Raw genomic sequence first — 24,290 nt, forward strand, 5'->3', positions numbered from 1 at the left:
AGCCTTATGGGGAAAATATCAAACTTTGTAGTCATTGAATTTTCCCCTGGAATTACTCATAATTTAAGAGAAGGTTCTTAAATTGTCTATACTAAACAGATTCAGACCACAAATTAAGTAATGTCAATTTCTCATGCAGTGACATAGGGAATGTAAAACCTTATTCTCCTAACCTAATTTGGCCTGTATCTCGGAAATTCAGATTTTATTCAATGTAACATGGAAGGTCTGTAAATTCTAAGAAGACTACAACGGCTGGGAGAGTTTGGTATTTCCAAAATTTCTTTTAAGAGTTATTTCCCAGAATGGGATGTTCTCACATGTCATGTACTTAATTGGCCTTTGGCTTCTTTGAAAACTAGCCATTCCAGAAGTAGAAATGGTGGTTTATACTTTAATTATCCACACCGGAAGACAAATAAGTTAAGCACAGAATTAAGTTAAGCACAGAATTGCTTAGTTGAGTGTTAACTCCAGAACCACCTATCATTCCCCCCCCCCAACTCCCACCTCTTCCAGGCCAAATCCTGTTACCAAAAGTGAAACTACACACAATAATAGCCTGATGTAAAAAGACCAACCTGTAAAGTGGGTGTTGGTCCTGTGCCCTGGCACTGGAATTGTAAAGCAGTTTCCTCTTGTTAAAGATAATTTATGTGTATGATTTAACTGTTCAGCACCATCATTATTAAGACAAAGCCAATTATATGCTTAATAATTTAAGTTTATATAGTACCTTACGGTTTACAAAGCACTACCTTCACAATAGTTCTGTGTGTGCTTAATGCAGATATTATCTCCTGTTTTACAGTAGAGGAAATTAAGGGTTAGATTAAGTAAATGTAAAACCGTGGGCTTATTTTGGTTTAGTTTCACACTTTTAGAGTCACAGGGCTGGCACGTATCAGAACCAGGATTCACCCACCTCAAATTTCTGATCCCAAGGCTGGTGCTCTTACCACTATTCCGAAATGCCACTCGCCACACTTCCCACCTCCCAAAATTGTTTTAAATTACCTTAGAGCACTGAGGGAGATGAGGACAGTGATCCTAAGGAGTGGAATTTCAGTGGGATGACAGGAGACTCATATGGTCATTCTCTTTCCTCCTTCAGATTAAGGAGCTCACAGGCAATCTCAATAGGAACTCTTCATCTTCCAGTTTGTCCTCTGGCACCCCAGGCCCTGACTCAGATTCATCTCTGCCAACGACTCCCAAAGGAGAAAACAGTGTGGCTCTGTCAGTGAAGGATCAGAGGAAGGCCATCAGGACCCTTTTAAACTGGGTCCAAAGAAGAACAAGAAAGTAAGCTCCCTTCCTCTCTGTGGCACCCTAGGAAGGGCTTATTGCCCCATTCTGAATGCTTTGTCTTTTATCTGATTTCAGAAGCTAAAGCTCAGCTTCATGCTTCCAGCCTGGGCAGGAGCTCTAGGAATGGAAGAAAAACTGTCCCTGTTAATTAAGGGAAGAAGTAGTAAAGGATCCTCTGTGTGTGTGTTTTTAATCTGCAAAAGGAAAGGCTCAGTCTTCAGAGTCTTTGCTTTTTGTCATACCACGGGAGCACAGATCAGCCTCTTTTGGCTTCGTTGGCCTTAGTCAAATCTATAAAATGTTAGGGGTGTGCACGCAGTTGTCTCTAAGGCATTTCCTAGCTCCAACCTTCCGTTTTTCTAATCCTAATCCTAAAGTCAGTTCCAGCCCAGACATTCTGTATTTGGTATGTTAAATGTGTTTTTGGTAGTGAGAACCATCAGTTTTAACCCCATGTTTACATACATCTTTAAGTTGAAGGACTTTGTTTTTAAGTCATTACCAACTTAAAAGGTTGCATATCATGTATCAGGCATAGGGACTCATCTTTTTAGTATCTAATTCCTTTTATCTGACCTGGGATAAAATACATGTCCTAAAATTTGACTTTTCCACAATCACATTTGCTCAGCAGAACACCTACCTCCCAAGCAGAAATATCTTGCTTTTGTATCTCTTTCCAAATAAACTAGGCATTTGTATGTGTGTGTGTATATATGTATATGTATATATGTGTATGTATATATACAAGTGAGCAGAGGTAGGTATAATGATTTCATATTGTGCATGACAATATGCACTTTTGTCTACCCTATTTAATCTGAGTTAAATTTTTGCAGATACCATTGGGTGAAGGTGCTTAAGAAACCATGCATACATGGCTGTTAACATTTCTTCTTTATCTACAACAAATCCATGAATTGGCACAAAGATAAATGTTCAGAGCACTAGAGTAGACATTGAAAGCACCAGATCATAAGCCTTGGGTTTGAATCAAAACACTTATTAGCTGTGTTACCCCACTAATACTGAGTTTTCTCACTTATCAGATGAGACTAATAATACTTCATGGGCCATTATAATAAGGAAAGTGCTTTGTAGACAATAAAACATATGAGTATAAGCTCTTCCTGTCATTGCTATCAGTAACACTTCAGTGATAGGTGATTTTATCAGTCTGGATATTTTTCTATGCTGACACTCTCACTTTGACCCAGATTGTCTTTGAGAGTAGCTGTGACCAAAAACTTTGAACTCACTGGCCAACCTGGTTATCATCCTTTCTGATTTAGCTTGTCTGGTCCTCAGGCAGTAGACATATAATCTATCACTGGGTTTGTGTGTCATTGACAATAACAGGAAACTGAGAAACAGCAACAATAATACAAATAACCAAAAAAGGAATTTAGAAACCCTGCTTTAAGAGTATGTGATAATACAAATTAAGTTTCTGCTCTGAGAGGGGTAAGGGTACCAGTGGAAATGTCAAATTCTGGTAAGATACAGCCCTTTCCTCATTTACCCTACTGTTTAGGTGGAGAGGGGGGCATATGTCCTATACATTGAAAATCATTACACAGAATAATAAAGGATGACATTAGTGAGATACGTAGTGCTATGTGAAGTTGGAGGAAAGATCATTTCTAATTGGGGAAAATCAAGGAGATTTCTGTGGAGAAGATAACCTTTTCACTGGGCTTGAAACCATGGATAAGAATTGACTATGTTGGGATTGGTGGGTGATGTGATTAAACATTCTAGGCATGAACATTGAGGGGCAGAAAGAGCATGAGCAAAAGCATTGGAGTGGGAAAGTATAGGGCACGTATAGGGGACAGAAGTCCAATTTGGCCAAATAATGGTAGATGTAGAGGTGAATTCTGTGGGATGAGGTTTGAAAGATGAGGTAATGTCTGACTGTTTAGAGTTACTTTGTCTTTAAAAAAAATGTTATTCTGTCAATGAAGTAAGCAACTGACAATTTTTGAATGGAGGAATTACGTGACCAAATTTATACATAAGGAAGATCGTTTTAAAAGCTTGGAAAGAATAGAGTCAAAAGAAAGTGTAGCTACAAAGACCTAGAAGGAAGTAATTTCAGTAAGCATAATCATGTCCATGAAAGGTGCTAGCAGCAGGAATAGAGAGGAAGCGGGAAAAGTGTTGCAGCAGTAGAATAAACAGAACTAGGTAGTGTCTGTGAGAAGGAAAGGAAGAATCAAAGGGAGCCCTAAGGTTTTCAGTCATAGAAAACTATGGTTTTCTAACAATGGTTAGAATGGTGCTATTAACAGAAATAGTAAAAGAAAGAGGAACAGGTAGAATGGGAAATATATTAAATTTGGTTCTCCGGCCTTGGAGTCAGGAGGACCTGAGTTCAAAACCAGTCTCACACACGACACTTACTAGCTGTGTGACCTGGGGCAAGTCACTTAACTCTGACTGCCTCATCAAAAAGCAAAAAAAAAATTTGGATTAAGATATATTTACTTCGAAGTACTAGTGGACCACCTAGGAAGAAATGGACTATAAGTAGAGAGGGAAAGTCTAGCATTATAGCTTTGGGAATCCTCTTCATTGAGTTGGAGTTGAAGCCATGGAAGTGAATGAGATTGGAACATAGACTTAAAGTTGGAAGGGGCCTCAAAGTTGATATATCTCTTCATCTTACCAATGAAAAAACTGAGGCCCAGGGAAGTTAAGTGACTTGCCCAAAGTCATACAGGCACTAAGTATCTGAGGTGGGATTTGAGTCCAAGTCTTCTGACAGCCAGTGATGTCTTCCCTATATTACGCTGTCAAATGGGAAAGTAAAGTTGGGCAAGGTGCAAATAATTACCCAAAAGCAGTGAGTAGAAAAAGTTACTATTAGTTTTTCCCTGTATTTTAAGATGTTTAGATGTTACTATTAAAGCATTTCTAAAAACTACTCATTTGTGTGCCTCAAAATTTAGAATTTAAGGGTTTACTTGGCTTCTTTGTGTGGTGAATGGGGCAACATTTTCCACATCAATAGAAATAATAATAAACTGCGTGTGTGTGACATTTCAAAACTCAGAGGCCAAGTGTATTGGTGCGTGCCTATAATCCCTGTTACTGGGGAAGGCTGGGGCTGGTTCTAAGTTGACTGAGTCTGATAACAGTATGTTGAGCCCTGGAGGACAGAGGGCCACAAAGCTGCCTAAGAGACAGACTGGCCAGGGTCATAAAGGGAGAAAGTCAAAGTTTCTGTGCCAGTATGAAATAGGTTAGGCCTATGAGTGGCCATTGTCCTTCCAGTCTGAGTGAGATAGGGAGACCCAGTCTGAAGAGAAATAAAAAAAGCAATAACATTAAAAAAACCCTCATAAAGCACTTTCTTCATAGCCCTTTGAGGTATGTGAGTCATGTCGGTTTTATCATCCCCATCTCACAGATGAAAACACAGGCCCAAAAAAGTGAAATGACTTGTCCACATGCGTACTAGGAATTGTTGGATCCAAGGCCCAAACCCAGGCCTCTCCTGATCAGGGCTCTTTCTACTACACAATGACTATACAAAATAGAAATGCTGGTATTCTAGGCAGTCTGATGTGGAGGGGTGTTGTCATCTTAGGAAATGAAGCCGAAACACTTTCCATTAAGAAGGCGAGGCAGGTTGCGATAACAGCATCACAAATGATAATGTATCTGGCTTTCTAACCATCTCTTTTGCTGTTATTGTTTAGATATGGGGTGGCAGTACAGGACTTTGCAGGCAGCTGGAGAAGTGGTCTTGCTTTTCTTGCCATAATAAAGGCCATTGATCCCAGCTTGGTTGACATAAAACAAGCCTTGGAGGATTCTGCCCGGGAGAACCTGGAAAAGGCCTTCAGCGTAGCACATGATAAACTTCACATACCTAGACTCCTGGAGCCAGAAGGTAGGAGGCTGTTAAAATCAAACAAACAAACAAAAAATTAATATGGATAAGCGTAGGGTTGTTCACTTCAGAGCTGGTGCTTAAAGGTAAGTCCCAGCTCTGCTACTAAAAAACTATGTAACCTTGAGAAAGTCTTTTACCCACTTTGAAACTGACTTCTCAGAGGACCTTCGTTCTCTCATCTGTAAAACAAGAGAATAAGATTAGATCCGAGGTTTCCAAACTTATTTGGCCTATTGCCCCCTCCTAATAAATAAATAAATAAATAAACAAACAAACAAACAAATAAATAAATAAATAAAAAAGAAAACTCAGCATCACACTGGAAATCTACTTTCTTTAACCCTTTAATGTTTTTTTTAAAATGTGCATCATTTCAAAAAATTTAAAATATTTTTTAAAAAAAGACACATCTTAAATTTAATAATTTATTGTAAATTTGTGGGTTTTTTCCTGCATTGAAATTTTAATGACACAATATTTCATCATGTAACCATATAGTATTATATTGTAAACAAGTCATTACACCCACATATTCCTGCCAGTGCTTGTTGTACTTCCCTATGATGCCTAACCTGCCAACACTTGCTTGTTAAGACCTGTTGGTGGACTTGACCACTAATGGGTTATAACTTGCATTTTGTGTGTTTACTTGGAAAATATTGTAGTCACTATGACTTTAACTGTTACACAACAGATGAAACATATATGAATGGTTATACAAAATTTTTTTTCACTTCTTATGCTTTCACTACCCCCTTATTTTTATTCAATGCCCCTCAGTTGTGCATGAAGCTACTATCGCCCCCTTGGATCATTCCAGCACCCCCCAGGGGGCAGTACTGCCTACTTTGGGAACCTATGGATTAGATGATTCTTTAAATTCCCTCCCACCTCTCACTCTATGATATAATGAATCTGCCTCTTAAGATGAGGAATTTGGACTAATAGATGCTTATGGCCCCTTCTATCTCAGATTATCTGAGTCTATTTTAATTTTTGTTTGTTTACCAATATTAATATTTGTGTGTTTCTCAACAGATATAATGGTTGACTCACCAGATGAACAGTCGATTGTGACATATGTGGCACAGTTCCTAGAGCATTTTCCAGACTTAGAAGGAGTATGGTTTTTTTTTCTTTTCCTGGTTTCTTTGCCTGCCTTCTTTCCTTCCTTTCTTCCAGAGTTCTGAACTTAGAGTCAGGAGAGACCTGTATTCAAATCCCAGCTTCCATGCATTAACTGTGTGGCCTTAGAGAAGTCATGTCACTTCTCTGAATCTCAGATAATGATATTTGTATTACCTGCCTCAGATTGAAATGAAAATCCTTTGTAAACTTATACCAATGTGAGTTGTTACTTCTTCCTTCTTTTACTCCCTTTTATTCTTTATTTTGTTCTTCTTTTCCTCCGTTGTTTTTCTTCCTTTTTACCTCCCTCTTTCCCTCCTTTTCTTTCATTTCCATTGCTTTCTTTTCCTTTACTTTTTTATTCTCCTTTTCCTTTTCCCTCCTTCCACTTTTATCAATCCTAATTTAAGATTTCAGAGTTGGTAAAGCTGTACTTTGGGCTATGTATTCTGAGATGTGTAGCTGGTAAATTCACAGTCAAAAGTTTCAACCAGGAAAATTGCCCTGCCAAGGTTCAGTCCCCCTTTCTGCTATCATATATCACTTATTACGTTCTTGAAGATAAAAAAAAAAGTGGTTTACAAAATCCAGGCATGTTCACTCTGTGCAATCCTGTATCGTGGTAACTCTAAGCTACATTTTACTGAAATCCATTGAAAACTACAAGAGAGCTGCTCATTTGAAGAATAGGCCGCAGCTGTTTTGTTTACCTCAAACTGAAGTAAAAATTGAACTATAAGTTCAGCCAGACCCTCTTTATTTGTATTTAACCAGGCAGATTCCAAGCCTGTTAAAGAGTCTACCACAGTAGACAGAGAACTGGGAAGACCTCAGTTAGAATCCTGGCTTGCTACAAATTATTTGTGTGATTGGAATCAGGTTATTTCATCTCCTCCCTTTTAGAATGAAGGAATTGGATAGCTAAACTCTAGAGGCCTGTGCAGCTCTAAATTTTATGAAATTAGAAAAGGCATGCCCCCTTGAAACCTTTTTATTAGTCACCATTCTGTTCAAGATGGAAGATAAACCACAGACTGGAATTAGCATTGTCACAGATATGGTCAAAATTGGTCAGATCCTACAAAAGTTACCATGGAACAAATGGCCAGATAAGCATGAAATGTAAGCCAATTGAGTTGAAAGAAGGCCTTGCTTCATTAGTCATGTTTAGTCTGGAGAAGAGCAGACTTAGGGTAGACATGAGCTGTCCTGTTCAGTAGCTGAAGGACCAAGATTTGTTCTGCTGGTTCCAAGAGAGTGAAGTTACAGGAAGGCAAATTTTGGTTTAGTAGCAGGAGTTGCCTATCACTTTTAGAATAATTATCAAAGAGAATGAGTTCAGAAGTGGAAGTCAATCAGTAAACATTAATGAAGTGCTTACTGTATGCCAAGCATTGTGCTTAGCACTATGGATACAAAAAGATGCAAAGATAGTCCCTTTCCTCAAGGAGCCAATAATCTAATGGGGGAGACAATAAGCAAATATGCACAAACAAGCTATATACAGGATAAAAAGGAAATATTTCAGAGAGCAAAGGCACTGAGATTAAGAGGGATTGGAAAATGCTTCCTGTAGAAGATGGGATTTTAGTTGGGACTTAAAGGAAGCCAGGGAAGTCAGTAATTGAAGGTGAGGAGGGAAAGCATTCTAGGCATGGTGGACAGCCAGAGAAAATGCCCAAAACCAAGAGATGATGGAGTATCTTGTTTGCAGAATAAGAAGACCAGTATCACTGAATTAAAGAGTGTGTGGTATAGTGGGAGTAAGGTATAAGAAGACTGGAAAGATAGGAAGGGGCTGTGTCATGAAGGGATTTAAATGCTAAACATAGGATTTTATATTTGATCCTGGAGGTGATAGGAAACTACTGAAATTTATTGAAGGGCGGGGGAGAGGTTGACATGGTCAGACCTACGTTTTAGGAAAATCTTAGGATAGACTGAAGTGGAGAGACTCTTGAGGCAGGCAGACCAACCAGCAGGCTACGACAGTAGTCCAGGCATGAGGTCATGACGGCCTGCCCTAGAGTCGTGGCAATGCCTGAGTATCCCACGTCAGATGTTTTTGTAGGCATTGCCGCTGCTGAGGCCTGTAATCTGGCCCCTCCAGCACTATCACAGGTGTCGCCAATGCTGAAGTCTTTGTGGTGCTGCCATGCTTTCCTTGACCCTCTCCCCATTTTGTGTCAGGACTAGCACTCTCCCCATCCCCCAAACCAGAGCTTGAGTGCAGCTGCAGGAGCTGCCATGGGTGCTATTACTGCCCTTCAAAGCTGGGGCCTACACTGGGCCCTAGGGTCCATAGGAGTTTCTCATCTATCCCTCTCTGGCAGTCCCAGAGAGAAAGAAGTTACAGTTCACAGTAGTGAGAGCAGTTATCTCTCCTTTAAAGCTTTAAAAATTGATGCTTCCCCCCACCTACCCCTCACCCCCAAATCCTCAGTAAATCACCCAGGGTGCATTTGGTGCATTTGTCCTTAATCCCAATTCTGGAAGGTCTCTAGGTTCCAATGGAAAATTAAGCATTGTATTTTCAAGTGCACCAAAGTTCAAACAAAACACACCTGCTGCAGTTCCCAATGGCCTCCCAGATGACATATAAAAAGGCTCAAGCAGTTCCTTCAGCCCCGTTTCTGGACAATCTCAAAATTCCAGTCTTTAGGGAATTCCCAGAACTACCACAGCTGGTGGGTCTGGAGATCATTGTCATTTCTAATACAAAAATTATGTAAATTCAACCAACAACAATTTAAAGCCTTTACCATTTTGAAAGCTCAGTCCTTAAATACATTCTTTAAAGAGCACGTTCACATGTCTCTAGTTGCTGAATCTCTACAGACAGTTTACTCTTGAACGGCCCCAGGATGCCTCAGAGTACTGGGGCCAGCACCGCAAGCAGCATGGATGTCACCAAGGGCTTACTTTTCTCTACTTCTGTGGGACCACGAGGAGCCAGTCGTCATGTTTTTACACACCAAATGTGGTAGGCCAGACCTGACTCAGGCCAGTCTAGTTGTACAGGTTTAAAATTAGAACAAATAAGATGTTTATAAACCACCCAACAGTGAACAAATGGTCTACTTAGCACAGCAGGGAAAGTAATATTCAACAAGGGAAAGAGTAGTTGTGCATAGCTTTGCTGCCTCCATTCTGGCCATGCTGGTCTGTTGGCCAGAAACACGAGGAAAGAGGAGCCAATTCCTTCACATCCTTGCTTTTTGTACTTCAGCCATCAAGAAGCTTCATGAGTGGCCCAAGCTTTAGTCTCCCAAACCAATTAAATCTTAAAAACAATTTCAGTATTTTTAAGGAAAATTTAGCCTTGCCTACATGACAGATTATGTTCCTACCACGGTAGGCTATGTAAAAGTAAATAATGATCCTTGATATCTAGGTGCGAAGGTTAGTTTAAATAGGAAGATGCTTACTGAAGCAGTTAGGTAGTACAGTAGATAGAATGCTGGACCTAGAGTCATGAGGACTTGACTTCCAAGCCTGGCCTCAGACATTTATTACATGTATGCTGCCTCAGTTTCCTCATCTGCAAAATGGGGATAGTAATAGCATTTACCTCCCAGGGTTATTTCAAGGATAAAATGAGATGCCATTTATAAAGTGCTTTGCAAACCCTTAAAGTGCTATATAAATAATGTTGTAGTCATTATTAACGAACCTCCCTTTCTTTGCAGCATACAATACCTGCTCTGTGTATTGAAATGCAACTGTTGTGGTTTAATCACTAACTTCTAAAATTGTCAGTCCTGGAACTCTGATGAGAATCCTAAGTTCCAAGTTTCAACTCGGCTTTAATTCAACAGAATTCAACTTGACCTACATGAATTAAGCACTTATAAGGTAGTGAGCCACATATTTCAGGTGCAGAAATAAAATAATAGAGCCCCTCTCCAAAGACATTTTACCTGGGGTATGTTTGGGATGAGGAAAGAGATACAATTCAATAGGTACTTATATATATTTAACATAAAGTAGGCAGTGAAGGGTGCAAGATACCAACGCACATTGGTACCCTCTCTTCAATTTACCAGGTTTCCTAGAGAACGCAGAAGTTACCTCCCTGGGGTCACAGAGCTAGTATGTGTCAGAGGCTGGGCTTAACAGGTCCTTCTTACTCTAGCTTTCTACCCATTGTACCACACTACCTTTCATGATGTTAACAATAATAATAACTGATTTATATTATACTTTAAGGTACACAAAGCACTTTTCCATATATTGCCTCATTTCCTCTTTTCAGAAACCCCATGTGGAAAATGCTGAGTATCACTACTCCTATTTTACAGATGAGGAGACAAACTAAGATTAGCTAGTCACTTAGCTAGTAAGCATAGAGTAAAGATTTAAACACATGCCTTCCTGACTTCAGGTTCGTTGTCCTATCCACAATGACATACTGTCTCTGTCAATAAAAATGGAGGTGTTTGAAAGGGAAGATGAGTTAAGTGTGGGCATCTTGAGTTTAAGGTACCAGGGAGACATCCAGGTGGAGAAGGCCAACAGGAAACTGCAGTTCAAGGAAGAGATTAGGCCTGTATATATAGATTTAGGAGTCTCATGCATAAAAGTAATCATTGAGCCCTCTGGGAGCAAATGAGATCACCAAAGGAGGAAATACAGAGAAAAAAGAAAAGAAGACCCAGGACAAAATTTGGGGTACACTCCCATGTTGGGAGGAAGGAGATGATGGATGGTGAATCCGCAAAAAGAAACTGAGGAGTAATTATAGGAGAGAGTTAGGAGAGAACAATATAATTGAAGGCATGGGAAGAGAAAGAATCCAGGAAGAATGGGTGGTCAACAATCATAATAGCATTTATACAGAATTTTAAGGTTAGCCATGTACTGTACATATGTTATTTTGTTTGATCCCACAGCAACCCTGTGTGGTAAGGTTCTAAAATAAAAAGAGATAGGAAATTTGGGATAGATGAGGACTGAGGAAAAACCCGTCACTGAATTTAGCAATGAAATCATTGATAATATTTGAGATTCTTGTTTCTTTAAAGTTCTGGAAGTTAAGTCATTGAAGGCTGTAGCCATGAGTGGGAGCGCAGACTTGGAAAGGAGCGTCTTGCTTTTTTTTAGGGAATAAGAAGCCACAGTTTAGTAGGAGAAACTTGGAACTCAAGAGTAAAAAAAAAATTACAATTACTGACCTGGTAGTTTCCCTGTGAATCCCAGATTTTGCAGCCTGTCCAAAGCAATCAAAGATCTTCATTAACTGAGAACTTTCTGAAATATTCAGTACAACCAACATATGTTCTTTCAATATAGGAAACACTGTATGAGGCCATGAAGAAGACAGAAAATTTTAGCTCTTGCTGTCATGGAAGCTTACATTCTAATTGTGGGGTGAAAGAGAGGGGGGTAAAGAGAGAGAGAATGGGACATGTGAGTCATACAGAAATAACTAAAACACGTAGCCCTGGCTTAGCAGCCATGTCCACAAGCAGGACAGACTACTCGAGGAAAAGAACCCATGGCTGTGGAACAGTGGGCTAACCTTAACTCTCAAGAGAGCTCATCCTCTCCTCCCATCCCCAACACAAACAAACACTTGAAAACTGATTTGTGGGTAGAATTTAGAAAGGAGCTAGAAACATGAGAGCCAGGCAAGTAGGAAGAAGACATGGAAGATAGAGAGGGGAACCCCATGAGAGGAGGGATGCGTGATAAAGAGACATGCAAATGAATAGCTACTACGGAGTGAGCCATCAGAGCCTGTCAGGGGGGCAGTGGTGCCATCACAGCTCAAGGCAAAGCCATAGTGCCAGGGATGTGCAGCTCCAAAGCCTGCCGAAGGACAGGGCTAATCTAGTGACCACTTCCCCACCCAGCTCCCAAAGCTGCTTGTCCCTTTCTTTTTTCTTTTTTTTTTTTGTTAGTTGTAGGAGCTCATTTGTTACTTTACCTGTTACTTTCAGCTTAGATTTTTAAAAATCCTGTTGGCCAACAGAAAATGCTAGGTTGTATATGTATTTTATTTACGGCTTACAACTAAACAATAAGAGAAAGTGTGAACTATTTTAGGGAGACTGAAAGTTTAGTTCTGACAACCTATGGTTTTGGAAGCTAATTTAGGAGAGAAGACAAAATGGAAAGGATTATTGGCCTGTTATAAGCTTGGCATATGAATTCATAGTTATAGTACAATATAGCCATAGGACATGAGAATAGAATAAGTGGGAGAGGACAGTATAATAACTTAAACTGGAAAGGCAGGCAGTAACAGATTAGGGAGAACCTTTCAAGTGTCCAATTAAGGAATTCAGATATGCGCAGGTAAGGAGTCCAGTGCCTAGCATATAATAGGAGCTTAATAAATGCTTGTTGAGTGATTGATGAGGATGAGAAAAAGAGCTTGGAAGGCTGCAGAGTCATTCGGTCTCTCTGAGTCTCAGTTTCTTTATCTACATTATGAGGGAGTTAGACTGTAACAGCTAAGATATCCTCCAGCTCTGACATTCTGTGATTCTGTGATTCACTGGAAAGAGCGCTGGATTAAGACATTTAACTGTAAAGGGAACGTGGGTTCAAATCTTGGCTTGGTCATTTGCCATCTGTACCAATTTGCACAAGCCTCTTAACTTTTCAAGGTTTCAGTTTTCTCATCTACAAAGTGAGGAGTTTAAAATAGATGAACTCTTAAGGTCTCTCCCAGCTAAATTCTCTGACCTCTAATCTCTCTGCACTTGAATAAGTTCCTCTATAAAAGGGGGTGGGGAGAGAGGAGACAGGAGGTAAGGGCTAGAATTAATAATGCCTAAGCTTTAATAATCTATGTTTTATATCAACTGTAAACATTTTTCATATTTCATGTTTCCCATAATTGTTTGCAGGAAGATTTCACGGATCCTGATAAGGAGATTCCTATTGAATCTACCTTTGTCCGTATCAAAGAAACCCCTACTGAACAAGAGAGCAAGATTTTCCTTCTCCCTGAAAAGGGGGAACATACATATACAGTTAACTGTGAAACAAGTCAACCACCTCCTCCAATAGTCTTTGTCTGTGATACCTCAGAAGTGGGAAAGGAATTGGTCACAAATGAATGTCCCAGGGAATCTTTTGGTCATAGGGATCCCGAAAGCCCAAAGAACCACCCATCCCACGTGGCTGAGCAGGCATTTCCAGGAGGCTTAAATAAGCCAAGTGACATTAATGAATCATTATCAGAGCCATCTATTTTATTACCTAAAAAGGCTGGCCATAGGCCTGACTCTCTGCCAATTAAGAAAACTGTCCATTTTGAATCAGACATGTCTAGAGATGCTTCATGCAGTAAGGACATTCCCTTCAAAGCAAACTTGGGGAAGGTGAATGAGCCAGTCAAACAGGATGATTCTGTCTCATCATCTGGTGTAAGTAACAAAATAAAGCCCAGAGAGGTACATGTGAAAACAGCGGGCTCAGCTCTCAACAAAATCCTGGATGATTATCCTTTGACACATAAAAAAAATAGTGGTTTTTCAACTTCTGAGTACTTACCAGGGACTGCTGAAAGGAAGGATGTTGAAGCCAACAAAGGACATGATAGCTCTCCTTCATTAGAAGCCAGAGGTCATAAATTTATCCAAGAGACTCTAGATGAAGTTGCAAAGTTTGAAGAGATGACATTGAAGGCTCTTAAACAAAGCACTGAAATGAAAGGCTTGACTGGTCTCAGCCAAACCCTCCATGATGAAAATTCTTCCCCTGATGAGAAGAATGCCGCCTGTGGTAGAGTTTCAGAGGCAAATGTGGAGCAGTTGGCTAAAAAAGCATCTAAATGTCGTCGTAAAATGAAGGATTCAACTGTGGACAAATCTGACACTGACTTGCATAGCTCTGACATGCCCATGATTGACCCCAGTGATTATTCGTACCCAGCTTCCCCTGGCAAGGATATCTATAGTTACATTTGGCACCTACGAGAGAAGAATTTAATGCCCGAGATGGATCTCTGTGAAGAGGTGAAACAGAAGTCTGTTCACTATGACTATGAAGAAAACACTTTACCTGAAGATCAGCTGGAAACTCAGGATGATGTGGATGATGAGATCTCTACCCCCCTCAGTAGCAGTGTCAGTCTCGAGACTCTCGGTAGTCAAAGTGAAGACAGCCTTGACTTTAAGGTGTCTCCACCTTCTTCAAAAGTCTCAGTGATCCCACATGACCTCTTCTATTACCCCCATTATGATGTTCCCTTGTCTGCTGTTCTAGAAGCCTATGTGGAAGATTCTCACGGCTCTCAGAATGAAGAAAAAGTTCCAGAGAAATCCACCAAGGATGCTCAGGAACTTGACGCCAAGGGGGAAGACCATCAAAAATACTGTAAGAGCAACCCTAGCTATTCAGCGACTGAGGTGAATGCTGAGGTCCGACAGATGGCTCATGCTGGATGCCCAGCTGAAACACAGCCATCTTCAGAAACTGTTGAGGCAAAAGTCCATGTGGAACATAAAGGAAAGGACCCCCCAAATGGTGGCTCTGTGGACAGCTCTCAGGTACTTATTTGATATTGATTCCTGTGACCCTTCCCAACTCCTTGTTCAGTTCAGCAGCGACTATGTATCTACTACATATATATATATACATATATATATATATATATATATATATATATATATATATTTACATGATTCTGTGGGGGAGTATAAAGATGAATAAGACATAATGGTAAGGGAGATGACAGTCTTATAGCTAGGTCTTAATTAGTGTGAACAAATGAATCTCCTAAAATGGTCACATGTACTAGAATTTGTACTATAAGTAAAACATGATCATTGGTGCTAGCCCCGTATAAATATATTATACAGATTCAACCAGTACAACATTCAGGGAGGATTCATTATCCAGGCCAGGGAGAAGGGAGGAGTAAGGGAGAACTAGAAAAGAGAGACATCATTATAGTATAAGTCAGGATGTGAAAGCTTGAGAAGAGAAATAGAAAAAATATGCTGTGGGAATTCAGGATAAGGAGAGGTTACTTCTCACCTGAGGATTGGTGGAGGTATGGGTGAGGAGTAATCAGGGATGGCTTCAAGAAGGTGAAATTTGAATTGGGCCCTGAAGGATGGTTAGGAATTTGATAAATTAGTTTGAGATGGGGCAAGTTGCCCAAAGTGATAGGGCTTTTGGAGCCCAGTACCTAGTTAAACATCAACTGAAAGATTTAACCCAGGCCTTGAAATTGTAGGTAAGTAAGAGGAAAACTCCTTCCCACCTTGATCCTGTTGGGCATCCATTTAACTGAAAGGTTGGTTCCTTTCATCACCTCCTCAGAAATAGGAGCTGAAGAGTTAAAAGTCTGAACTTGAAATTTTGAAGGCTGAATAGTTAAAGGTTCTATGGAGGCCAGATCTGAACTAGACCCAAGATGGCTGAAAGAAAACCCAAATACATGTGTCTACTTAGACTCTAACCTTTATGTAGATGCAGCTGTCGAATTTAAGGCTCACCAGCCCGCACTCAGCTTCCCAGAACAGTAGTTCCTCTCAGAGCTAATCCAGGGGATTTTGCCGTTAGTCTCAGAGACTTTGTTTTTCATTAATTTTCCTATAGTGTGATCAAAAGAGTATTGACCTTGGAGTTCGGAAGTCCTTGGTCTGAGTCCTGGTGCTACCATTTACTAACTTTGTGACTCTAGGCAAGTCACTGTCCCTCTTTAGGCCTATGTTTCCTCATATTTAAAATGGGGACAGTAGCACTTGTACCACCTACTTCATAGCATCTTCATGAGAAAAGCACTTTGTAAAGCTTAAGACATGGTAGAAATGTGAGTTGCCCTCTAAATTGTTACTGATCCCTAAACCCTCCAGCTCAAGTCATTGAGTATCCTAGACCTACCTTCCTTTCTCCTGAGTCATCGGGACTTCTTAAGGCTGCCACCATTTTTAGCTATCCTAGTCTTTCATTTCTACCCCCATGAATCCACATCCTCAAGGCTGCAAAAGCAACTTTCCAGGCCTGAGGGACAAGATAACATAAACATTCTAAAATAATATTTTAAGGCAAGATAATTAGAAGACCATATAAAAGAGTTTAATGCAGCATCATAGTATTCAGTTTCCAAAGGCTATTATAGTGGGAATAAGCACTGGCAAATTCTACAGAGCTAGAAATGCCTTGAGTATAGGCCCAGCAATGAAGTGTGTATGTGTATGTTTGTGTATGCATGTGTCTGTACACATGTTCATGTTTTGTCTGAGGACCAGTTTAATTAAATTTGGGAAAAGATCAGCACCAGATTGGCTGCAGGGAGGTGATATTTTTAACCTCACAACTCCCGAGAACTGTCCTACTAAGTGATCTGTTGATAAAAGGATTCACAGATCCTTGAAGAATTGAAGTATAAAAGGAATCTACCTAGTACTAACCTGAATAGCATCCAAGCTTTCTATCCTATTCCTTAATGGAAATTAATTGTACCTAGTATGGACCATCCTGATTTCCCCCTAGGCAGAAAGCATCTATCTCCTCTGGGGCCCCTCTTCTCTTCAGAATACTCCCAAAATTGCACAACTTGGACTCTTTGGATCTAGCTCTTTGGTTCGTTTTCTATTTCAAGATTCACACTCAACCAATGAGGAAACCTCATGACATAATGGTAGATTTGTGATGCTCCACCTACATTATTTCTCTCAACCCTTCCCTACCTCTCCCCTAAGAGAAAATTTAAGAAATATAAAACACATATCGTTTTCCTATCAATTTAGAAAGATCATAATTCAACCTAACACATGGATCACACTCTGAATTTACAAAGGCAATTACTTTCTTTATAAGCTCATTAATTTGAGATTTACTAATGTAAAATTTGGAACCAACATATGTTTAAGTGCTTACTTAATGTGTTCTAGGTATGGACAGATGAAAAAAAAAGTCATATTGCAATCCCTGACCTGAAGGGGTCTATAGTTAAGCTATAAGAAGCTAAGTAACAATTTAAGACAACCGTATTGGAGATTGTTGCAAGTATCATAAAGCTTCAGGTGACTGATTGCTCAATGAATGATATGTTACACTCTAGTTCTAGAACCCTAAGGTTGCTCAGATCAGAAAAAGGAAAGGGTCAGAGAATGAGAGCGTGGTGATGACAACAAGAAAAGGTTTAATGCCAAAGAACCACAGACCCTTAGATTTGGAAAGGACCTCAGAGATCCAACCAGTACTTGGATAGAGAACCCACTCTAAGAGTTCTTAGAAATGACTATCTAGCCTCCTCTTAAAGATCTCCAATGGCAAAGAACCCACTACCTTGTGAGGCCACTCATTTCATTTTTGGAATATCTCTAATTTAGGCCTGCACAATCTGCGGCCCATGGGCATGCCAAAGGATTTTGAGTGGCCCGCCAAAAATATAGAGGATGTTTTCCTCTACGTTTTTCGAGGGCCTCCTGAAATCCTTTGGCAGGTTGCAGGTTGTGAAGACCCACTCTAATTCAGAGGAGGTTTTGCCTTCCAATGAGCCCAAATCCATCCCCAACCCAAATTTCCACTGATTGGTCCTTGTTCCTCTCCTTTGGGGCCGGATAGAACAATTTTAGTCCATGATAGCCTTTCAGATACTCCAATATAATTATTTTTTCTGGCTCAATTTTTTTCTACTAGAAGCCTGCTACTCCAGGCTGCAGCCCCAGGATAGATTTGCTCCCATAAACAAAAACATGTATTAAGTGCCTACGTTTAGAGTGCTGAACTAGGAAGTTAAAAAAAAACACAAAGTTTAGAAAAGGCCCCAGTACCAAGCTTTTGGAGTTTACCTGCTAGCAGGGAAATAAGACAAACACAGATAACTATTATAGGAAATATTGTACAAAAACTATAATTGACAGTTACAAAATACATACAGCCTCAGTTTAACTCCAGATTTTTAACTTTATATGCAGTCACATTTATAGCATTGTTCCTTTCAAATAATAATCATAGCTCATATTTACATAGCACTTTATGATTTACAAAATACTTTTCTCACAATAACTGTGTGAAGTATGTAATAGATATTATCATCTCACATTGTGGTATAATGAAAATGCCCTGGATTTGGAGTCAGAAGGCTTGCTTTGAACCTCAGCTATACTCTTTATTATGTGTGACCTTAGATAAGTCACTTCATCTGTTGGATAAAATCTCCTTTTTACTCAGCTGTAAGCTTTCAGGTGAGAGTGGCTGAATCAGTGATGTGAAACTCAGTTAGAAGTGGGGGCCATTAAACCATACATAAGGATTCCTTTGGGTGCCCTATTAACTTAGAAACCACATGTTAACATTACCTGTTTTAGTGTATTTTTGTTTATTTTGTTAAATGTTTCCCAATTACATTTTAATCTTGTTTCTATTCCCCTTCACCTGCTACTGGGGAGTGTTGTGGGCCAGGGGTTTGATACTTATGGGCTAAATTATCTTTAATATAACTTTCAGTTGTAAATGAGAATTCATTTTCGAGATGAAGAAACTGAAACCCATAGAGGCAAAATGACTTGCCCAGGGTCACCCAGATAGAAATTATTAGAGCAAGGACTCAAAGTTAGAGCTCTCCTAACTCTCAAGTCCATGGCTCTTTCCACTTTACCATGTGCCAGATATGATGATAAATGTCTAAACATCAGCTTTTGTGGGAGAGGAAATGTACTCGCAGCACACTTATTAATTTAATCTACATTATTAGGATTTTCTCCATCACTTTCTTAATTCTAGACAATCAGCAAAACAATAAATCAAGCTCTGATTTGCAGCATCTGCCAATTTATGAGATGTAAGTTTCACACGAAAATGTAACAATTGCCTTTTGTGAGCTGGTTCCAGCTGGTGTGCTGGAGCACACCCCTGATGTTAACCTTTACCATTTGACCCATTATTCAAGTAAATTCCTAAAGGACTATCTTATACTCAGAGGGAATTCCTAAGGGCTCTGCAAATTTACATGCATCTTGACCTTGGATTTTGCTTATCAACCTAATATCCCAGTCCCAACAGTAAAGCAATGATGAAAGCAACGGAACCAGAGTATACACCAAATAAGACCCAATCTAATACCAAAATGGGGAGCACTTTGAAGTACAGTGAATGGACTGAACACCATCCCCTTGACCCTTAAGCGCTTCCTAGAAGAGAAAGAATCCAACAAGTAATGGGCCTAGTGAATAGTTCTAGATCTGGAACCGAGAGTATTAGGGTGGCAACAATGGATGGTGCTTGGACTGGGCTTGGAAGCAAGAAAAGCTGAGTTCATTTTTTTGCCTCAAACATGTATTGACTGTGTGACCCTGGGCAAGTCACCTAACATTTATTAGCCTCAGTTTCCTCATCTGTAAAATGGCCTCTAAAGATCTATTCCAGGGCATTTCCCATTGCCCCTAAAACCTGGTTTCCCTTATTTAAAATGGGAATAATAAGACTTGTATTCCCCGTCTCACCTAAGTGTTGTAAGAAAGCCCTGACCTGGATGGTGAAGGGTGGTTCAGGTTTGGATCAGTGGAGAAATGTGGGAGGGCCTTCCAAGAGTCCATCTTGATATCATTTTACTATTACTTAAATAACGTAGTTTGAAGTTGACCAGTGAGTAACTTCATCTTCTGTGTCTTTTCCCTATTCTAGGCCTGCAGTGTAAGATGCACCATAAAAGAGTGGATGGATTAGGAATGATTCTGAGCAGGGCTTTTCTGCAGCACATGGGCTATGCCTGCACAAGCAATGGGAAATGGAGTTCTGGGGGAAATTAACTAGATGTTTAAGGCAAAACCCAATAAAAATTGAGAAAAAAAACTATTGGGAAAGTGGGACTCAGATGTCAAGATTGAATGTCTACTTTGCTTCAGTTCCTGGGCAGTTTCTTTTGTTTCATTCTCTGCTTTGCAGTGCTGACTTCAGTATGGCTACTCACACTCAAATGTGATGTTTTCAACTTTAACCAAAAATCATTAAGTACCTACTGTGTTTAGATCATAGTTCCAAACTTTGGAGGTGAAAACTTCAGATAAGATTTAGTAATTGCCCTTTTGGAGATTATCTCTGAAAGGGAATTTTTAACACATACGAATCAAATAGCTATTATCCAAAATGATAATCAGTGCACAAAAAAAATGCAAACGCTGCACACCATGGGAGGTCTCAGGGTGGGAAACAAGGTTCTACAGATTGAGATGTGGAACTTTTGTTGGGGGAGAGACATTTGAGTGGTCCTTAAAGGATGGGTAGAATTTCAGCAGATGCAGAGAAAAGACATTCTAGGAGTAGGGAACAATAAGAGCCAGGGCTTTCACCCTGATATGCATAATGCAGATACAAAGTATGATTGTTCCCTTACCCCCTGCCTAGTCCCTTACCCCATCCATATGTAAACCAGGGGGTGGGAGGAACTGGGCAGCAGCACAGTGGGGAGCTCATTAGCATGAGTATACTAGAAAGTTAAGTGGCCACAATTAAAAACTTTTTTTTTCCATTTTCCATTTTGTTGTACTATTTCAAGCCCAAGAAAGTAGTTCAGATCCCACCTCCACAGCTAAAGAGCTGTGACCTTGGGAAAGACAGTTAATTTAGCCTCACTGAGCCTAACTTCATTGGGCCTTCATTTTTTTTTTAATCTAGTAAATGAAAGAATTGAACTAATCAATCTCTAAGGTCCCTTCTGGCTCTAAATCCGTCATTTTAATCTAATATCTTGAAAGACATGAATGTTACTCTAGCAGCAGTTAGAGTCTAGGACCCCCCTGAGTAAGGGAGTGAGAAGAGAAACAGAATGAGAAAGAGAAACAGAATGGGAGTGAGCACATTAGCTTGTATTAATAATAACAGTAGCTCACATTTATGTAGCAATTTAAAGTTTACAAATATTTCTCATTTGAGCTTTGCAGAAACCCTAGCAGGTAGGTGCTCTTATTATTCCCATTTCACAGATGGGAAAACTGAGGCAGATGGAGGTTGCGACTTTCCCGGAGTCAGCCAGCTAGTAAATGTCTGAGACTGCGTTTGAACTTGGGTCTTCTTGACTCCCAAATCCAGTGCTCTACACACCTGCTTTAATAAAGAAGCAGTGAACTGGAAAGATCATGAAGCTTGGATGCTGGCCTCGACATTTCCTAGCTGTATAAACCTCAGTTTCCTCATGTGAAAAATGAGATTAATGTTACCTGTATTAATTAAATGAGATTAATGCCACCTGGCTTGGTGGTTATGAAGAAAACTATGTAAATGTGTACTATTATTACTGGAGGCCAGCTCCCAGAACTTCCATCCCTTTGTGATTCTTCTCACCTTCAAGAAAAAGGTATCTTTTGTCTGGTGAGTTGGGAGGAGAGAGGAGAAGGCATTATTTCAAACTCTTCAGAACAGTTTTTCCTCCCCAGCCTTTGTTCATATCTTTGACCATTTTCTCCCTTACGTGTGACCATTAAAATCCTTTTCTGGCACAAACCTGTACAGCAGGTTCTCCCAGCCCTTCAGGGGAGATTCCTGATGTGTAAGTTTGATGATTCCAGGTTTTGCCCCTCCTCTAAATCACAGAGCTATTCTTTTTTTTTTTCCTTAAGGTGAGAGGAAGAGGGGAGAACCATATAAAGGCAGACATTTCCTTTTCATATATAATTTAATTCCACATTTCCGGGTTCAAGAAGTAACATTCTGAGAACACCCTGAAGGCAAAAGTATTATCACACTATACTTGGCATTTGCCTGTCATTAAGCCCAGCTTAGTTCAGATTTTTTTTTAATAGTTGGCTATTTGGGGATCCTTTTTTCCCCTCTCTTTTCTTTATATAGCTATTAGTGCCACCCTTGACGCACAAATCATGCATTGCTTTGTAGTATGACTATATGCCTCCATGATTTATCTCCTTATTGTATTTTAAACTCCTTGAAGTCAATTCATTTCATCTGAACAGAATTTATTAATCACCTCTTATTGTGTGCACAGCACTGTGCTAGACTGGGGAAGAAGCACAGTTTAGATAGAACTTACTCCTTGCCTTCAGGTAGTTCATTCTTTCCTCAGTTTTAGTTTGTAACAATGAGGTGACACCTCTCCTTGCCAAGGCCAGCTCTTTTACTTGTGCCCCTGATTTCACTTCTCTATGAGCTCACTCCTTTGGTCCTCTAGGTGGACTGACTTACCTGTAATCTCTGTCTTTCTACTCTCCATCATTACTATACTTTAAAAGACAAACAAACAGAAAAAAAAAACCTCTCACTTGATCCTGACATCCATTAGCTCTTCCTCCTTTCACATTCAGACTCTTAGAAAGGGTTGTCTATACTTTCTCAGCCTCTGCTTCCTAATATCCCATTTATTTCTCAACCTGCCTTCTGGTTTTTTGTCGTTGTTGAGTTGTTTCAGTTGTGTCCAACTCTTTGTGACCCCATTTGGAGTTTTCTTAGCAAGGGTACTGAAGTGGTTTGCCATTTTCTTCTCCAGCCCATTATATAGATAGGAACTGAGGCAAACAGGGTTAAACGACTTGCCCAGGGACACATAACTAGTAAGCGTCTGAGGAGGCTGGATTTGAACTCTCAAAGATGAGTCTTCCTGATTCCAAGTCCATTGCTCTATCCACTATACCACATAGCTGCCTTCTGACTTATGATACCACCACTCAATTGAAACTGAGCTTTCCACCATTTATCAAAGATCTTTTAATTTCAATGTTCTTTTCTTAGTCCTAATCTTTCTTAATATCTATATGGTTTTTGACACTATCTCCCCCTCCTCCTGAATTCTCTCTCTTGCTTTGGTTTTTGTGATATAATAATGATTATTGAGCTGAACTAATAATACACACAGTGAATAAAGATGATGGAAAGAATATTAAATTTGAAGTCAGAGTACCTGGATTAGAATCTGAACTCTGCTATTTGGAAAGATCACTTCTATTTTCTGGTCCTCCATTTCCTCCCAATTACATGATAAATGCATTAGAGAGCTCCAAAACAAAATTCAATAGCAGGTAGTCCAAGATGGAAAGAACAAAGGATAAACTTTCTGAAGGAACTAGCATTTGATATAGACTTTTTAATGGGTGGGAATTCCACACTATGTCTTGTTTTTATTTACATCTTACATCAGGGACAGGGCTTTGTGGTAAGTGCTTAATCAAGCAATGTTTGTGGGGTAAGTGAATTGTATAAACTATTGCTCTGGGATTTTCTAGCACATCTGGTTGTTATGTTACTGAGTTCCCACTAAAAGTAAGCAGTACAGTGAAAAAGCTTATCATCCACTGAAAGATAAAGTAGGAAAAATTCTGAACTGCAAGCCAGAAGTCCTACATCCAATACTTATTAATCTAACCTTAAGGATGTCCCTTCACCTCTCTGAGATTTAGTGCTCTCATTGGTTAAAAAGGGGAAAATGTCCTGGTCCTACCTACTACTCCCCACTTGGTCTGAAGCTCAAATGATAGATATTAAAATACTTTAAAAATCATAACAATAACTAACATGTAAACTTTAAGGTTTGCAAAGAGCATGGCATATATTATATTGGTCTGTACCACCACCCAGAGAGATGAGTGCTGCAAATATTGTCTCCATTTTGCAGATAAGAAAATTGAAGCTTAAATAAATAAATAAATTATTTTGCCCAGAGCCACATAGTAGATACTAAAAATAGAGTTTGAACGTAGGTCTTCCTGACTCTACGTATTGCATTCTATCCCCCATACTGTGCTGCCAAAGTGTTGTATAGAATTAAGAGATTATTACTAATGGGTATTATGATGGACTGGAAATGGACCAGTCCATCTTTGAGTCAAAAGAACATTACTTAACCATAAGCACTTAGCATATACTTATTGTCCGTGTGACCTTATGCAAGTTGTGTTAGCTTCATTTTCTCCTTCTAGAAAAAGGGTTTAATAATCCTTATGCTACTTGAGTCACAGGATTGTTTTAAGAAATGTGATTTGTAAATATTGAACGATATTTACAAATATAAATAATATTGAATAACACTAGA

General features: G+C 39.6%; 1 protein-coding gene and 1 long non-coding RNA gene across 3 annotated transcripts in view; one reads left to right on the forward strand and one right to left on the reverse strand.

Moving 5' to 3' along the window:
- Positions 1 to 24,290, forward strand: part of CLMN (calmin) — a 169,414-nt gene that overhangs the window by 121,349 nt on the left and 23,775 nt on the right. Inside the window, exons 6-10 of one of the 2 annotated variants that reach the window (XM_078150428.1) lie at positions 1,115 to 1,305; positions 5,019 to 5,212; positions 6,254 to 6,336; positions 13,201 to 14,847; positions 19,940 to 20,084. In XM_078150428.1, the coding sequence (XP_078006554.1) occupies positions 1,115 to 1,305; positions 5,019 to 5,212; positions 6,254 to 6,336; positions 13,201 to 14,847; positions 19,940 to 19,981 (2,157 nt within the window). In that variant the 3' untranslated portion in view covers positions 19,982 to 20,084. Of the gene's footprint in view, positions 1 to 1,114; positions 1,306 to 5,018; positions 5,213 to 6,253; positions 6,337 to 13,200; positions 14,848 to 19,939; positions 20,085 to 24,290 lie in introns of those variants that run through there. The other variant, XM_021005139.2, reaches the window with a different exon arrangement.
- On the reverse strand, positions 1,110 to 12,307 carry LOC144455960 (uncharacterized). Its single transcript, XR_013484863.1, has 3 exons — positions 11,518 to 12,307; positions 5,357 to 5,394; positions 1,110 to 5,220 (listed from the first exon to the last, which is right to left on the reverse strand). It is a non-coding gene; the product is annotated as an uncharacterized LOC144455960 (long non-coding RNA).

Source organism: Phascolarctos cinereus, unplaced genomic scaffold (genome assembly GCF_003287225.1).
Source record: "Phascolarctos cinereus isolate Bilbo 61053 unplaced genomic scaffold, phaCin_HiC Scaffold_2;HRSCAF=192, whole genome shotgun sequence".
In the NCBI taxonomy this organism is placed as follows: domain Eukaryota; kingdom Metazoa; phylum Chordata; class Mammalia; order Diprotodontia; family Phascolarctidae; genus Phascolarctos; species Phascolarctos cinereus.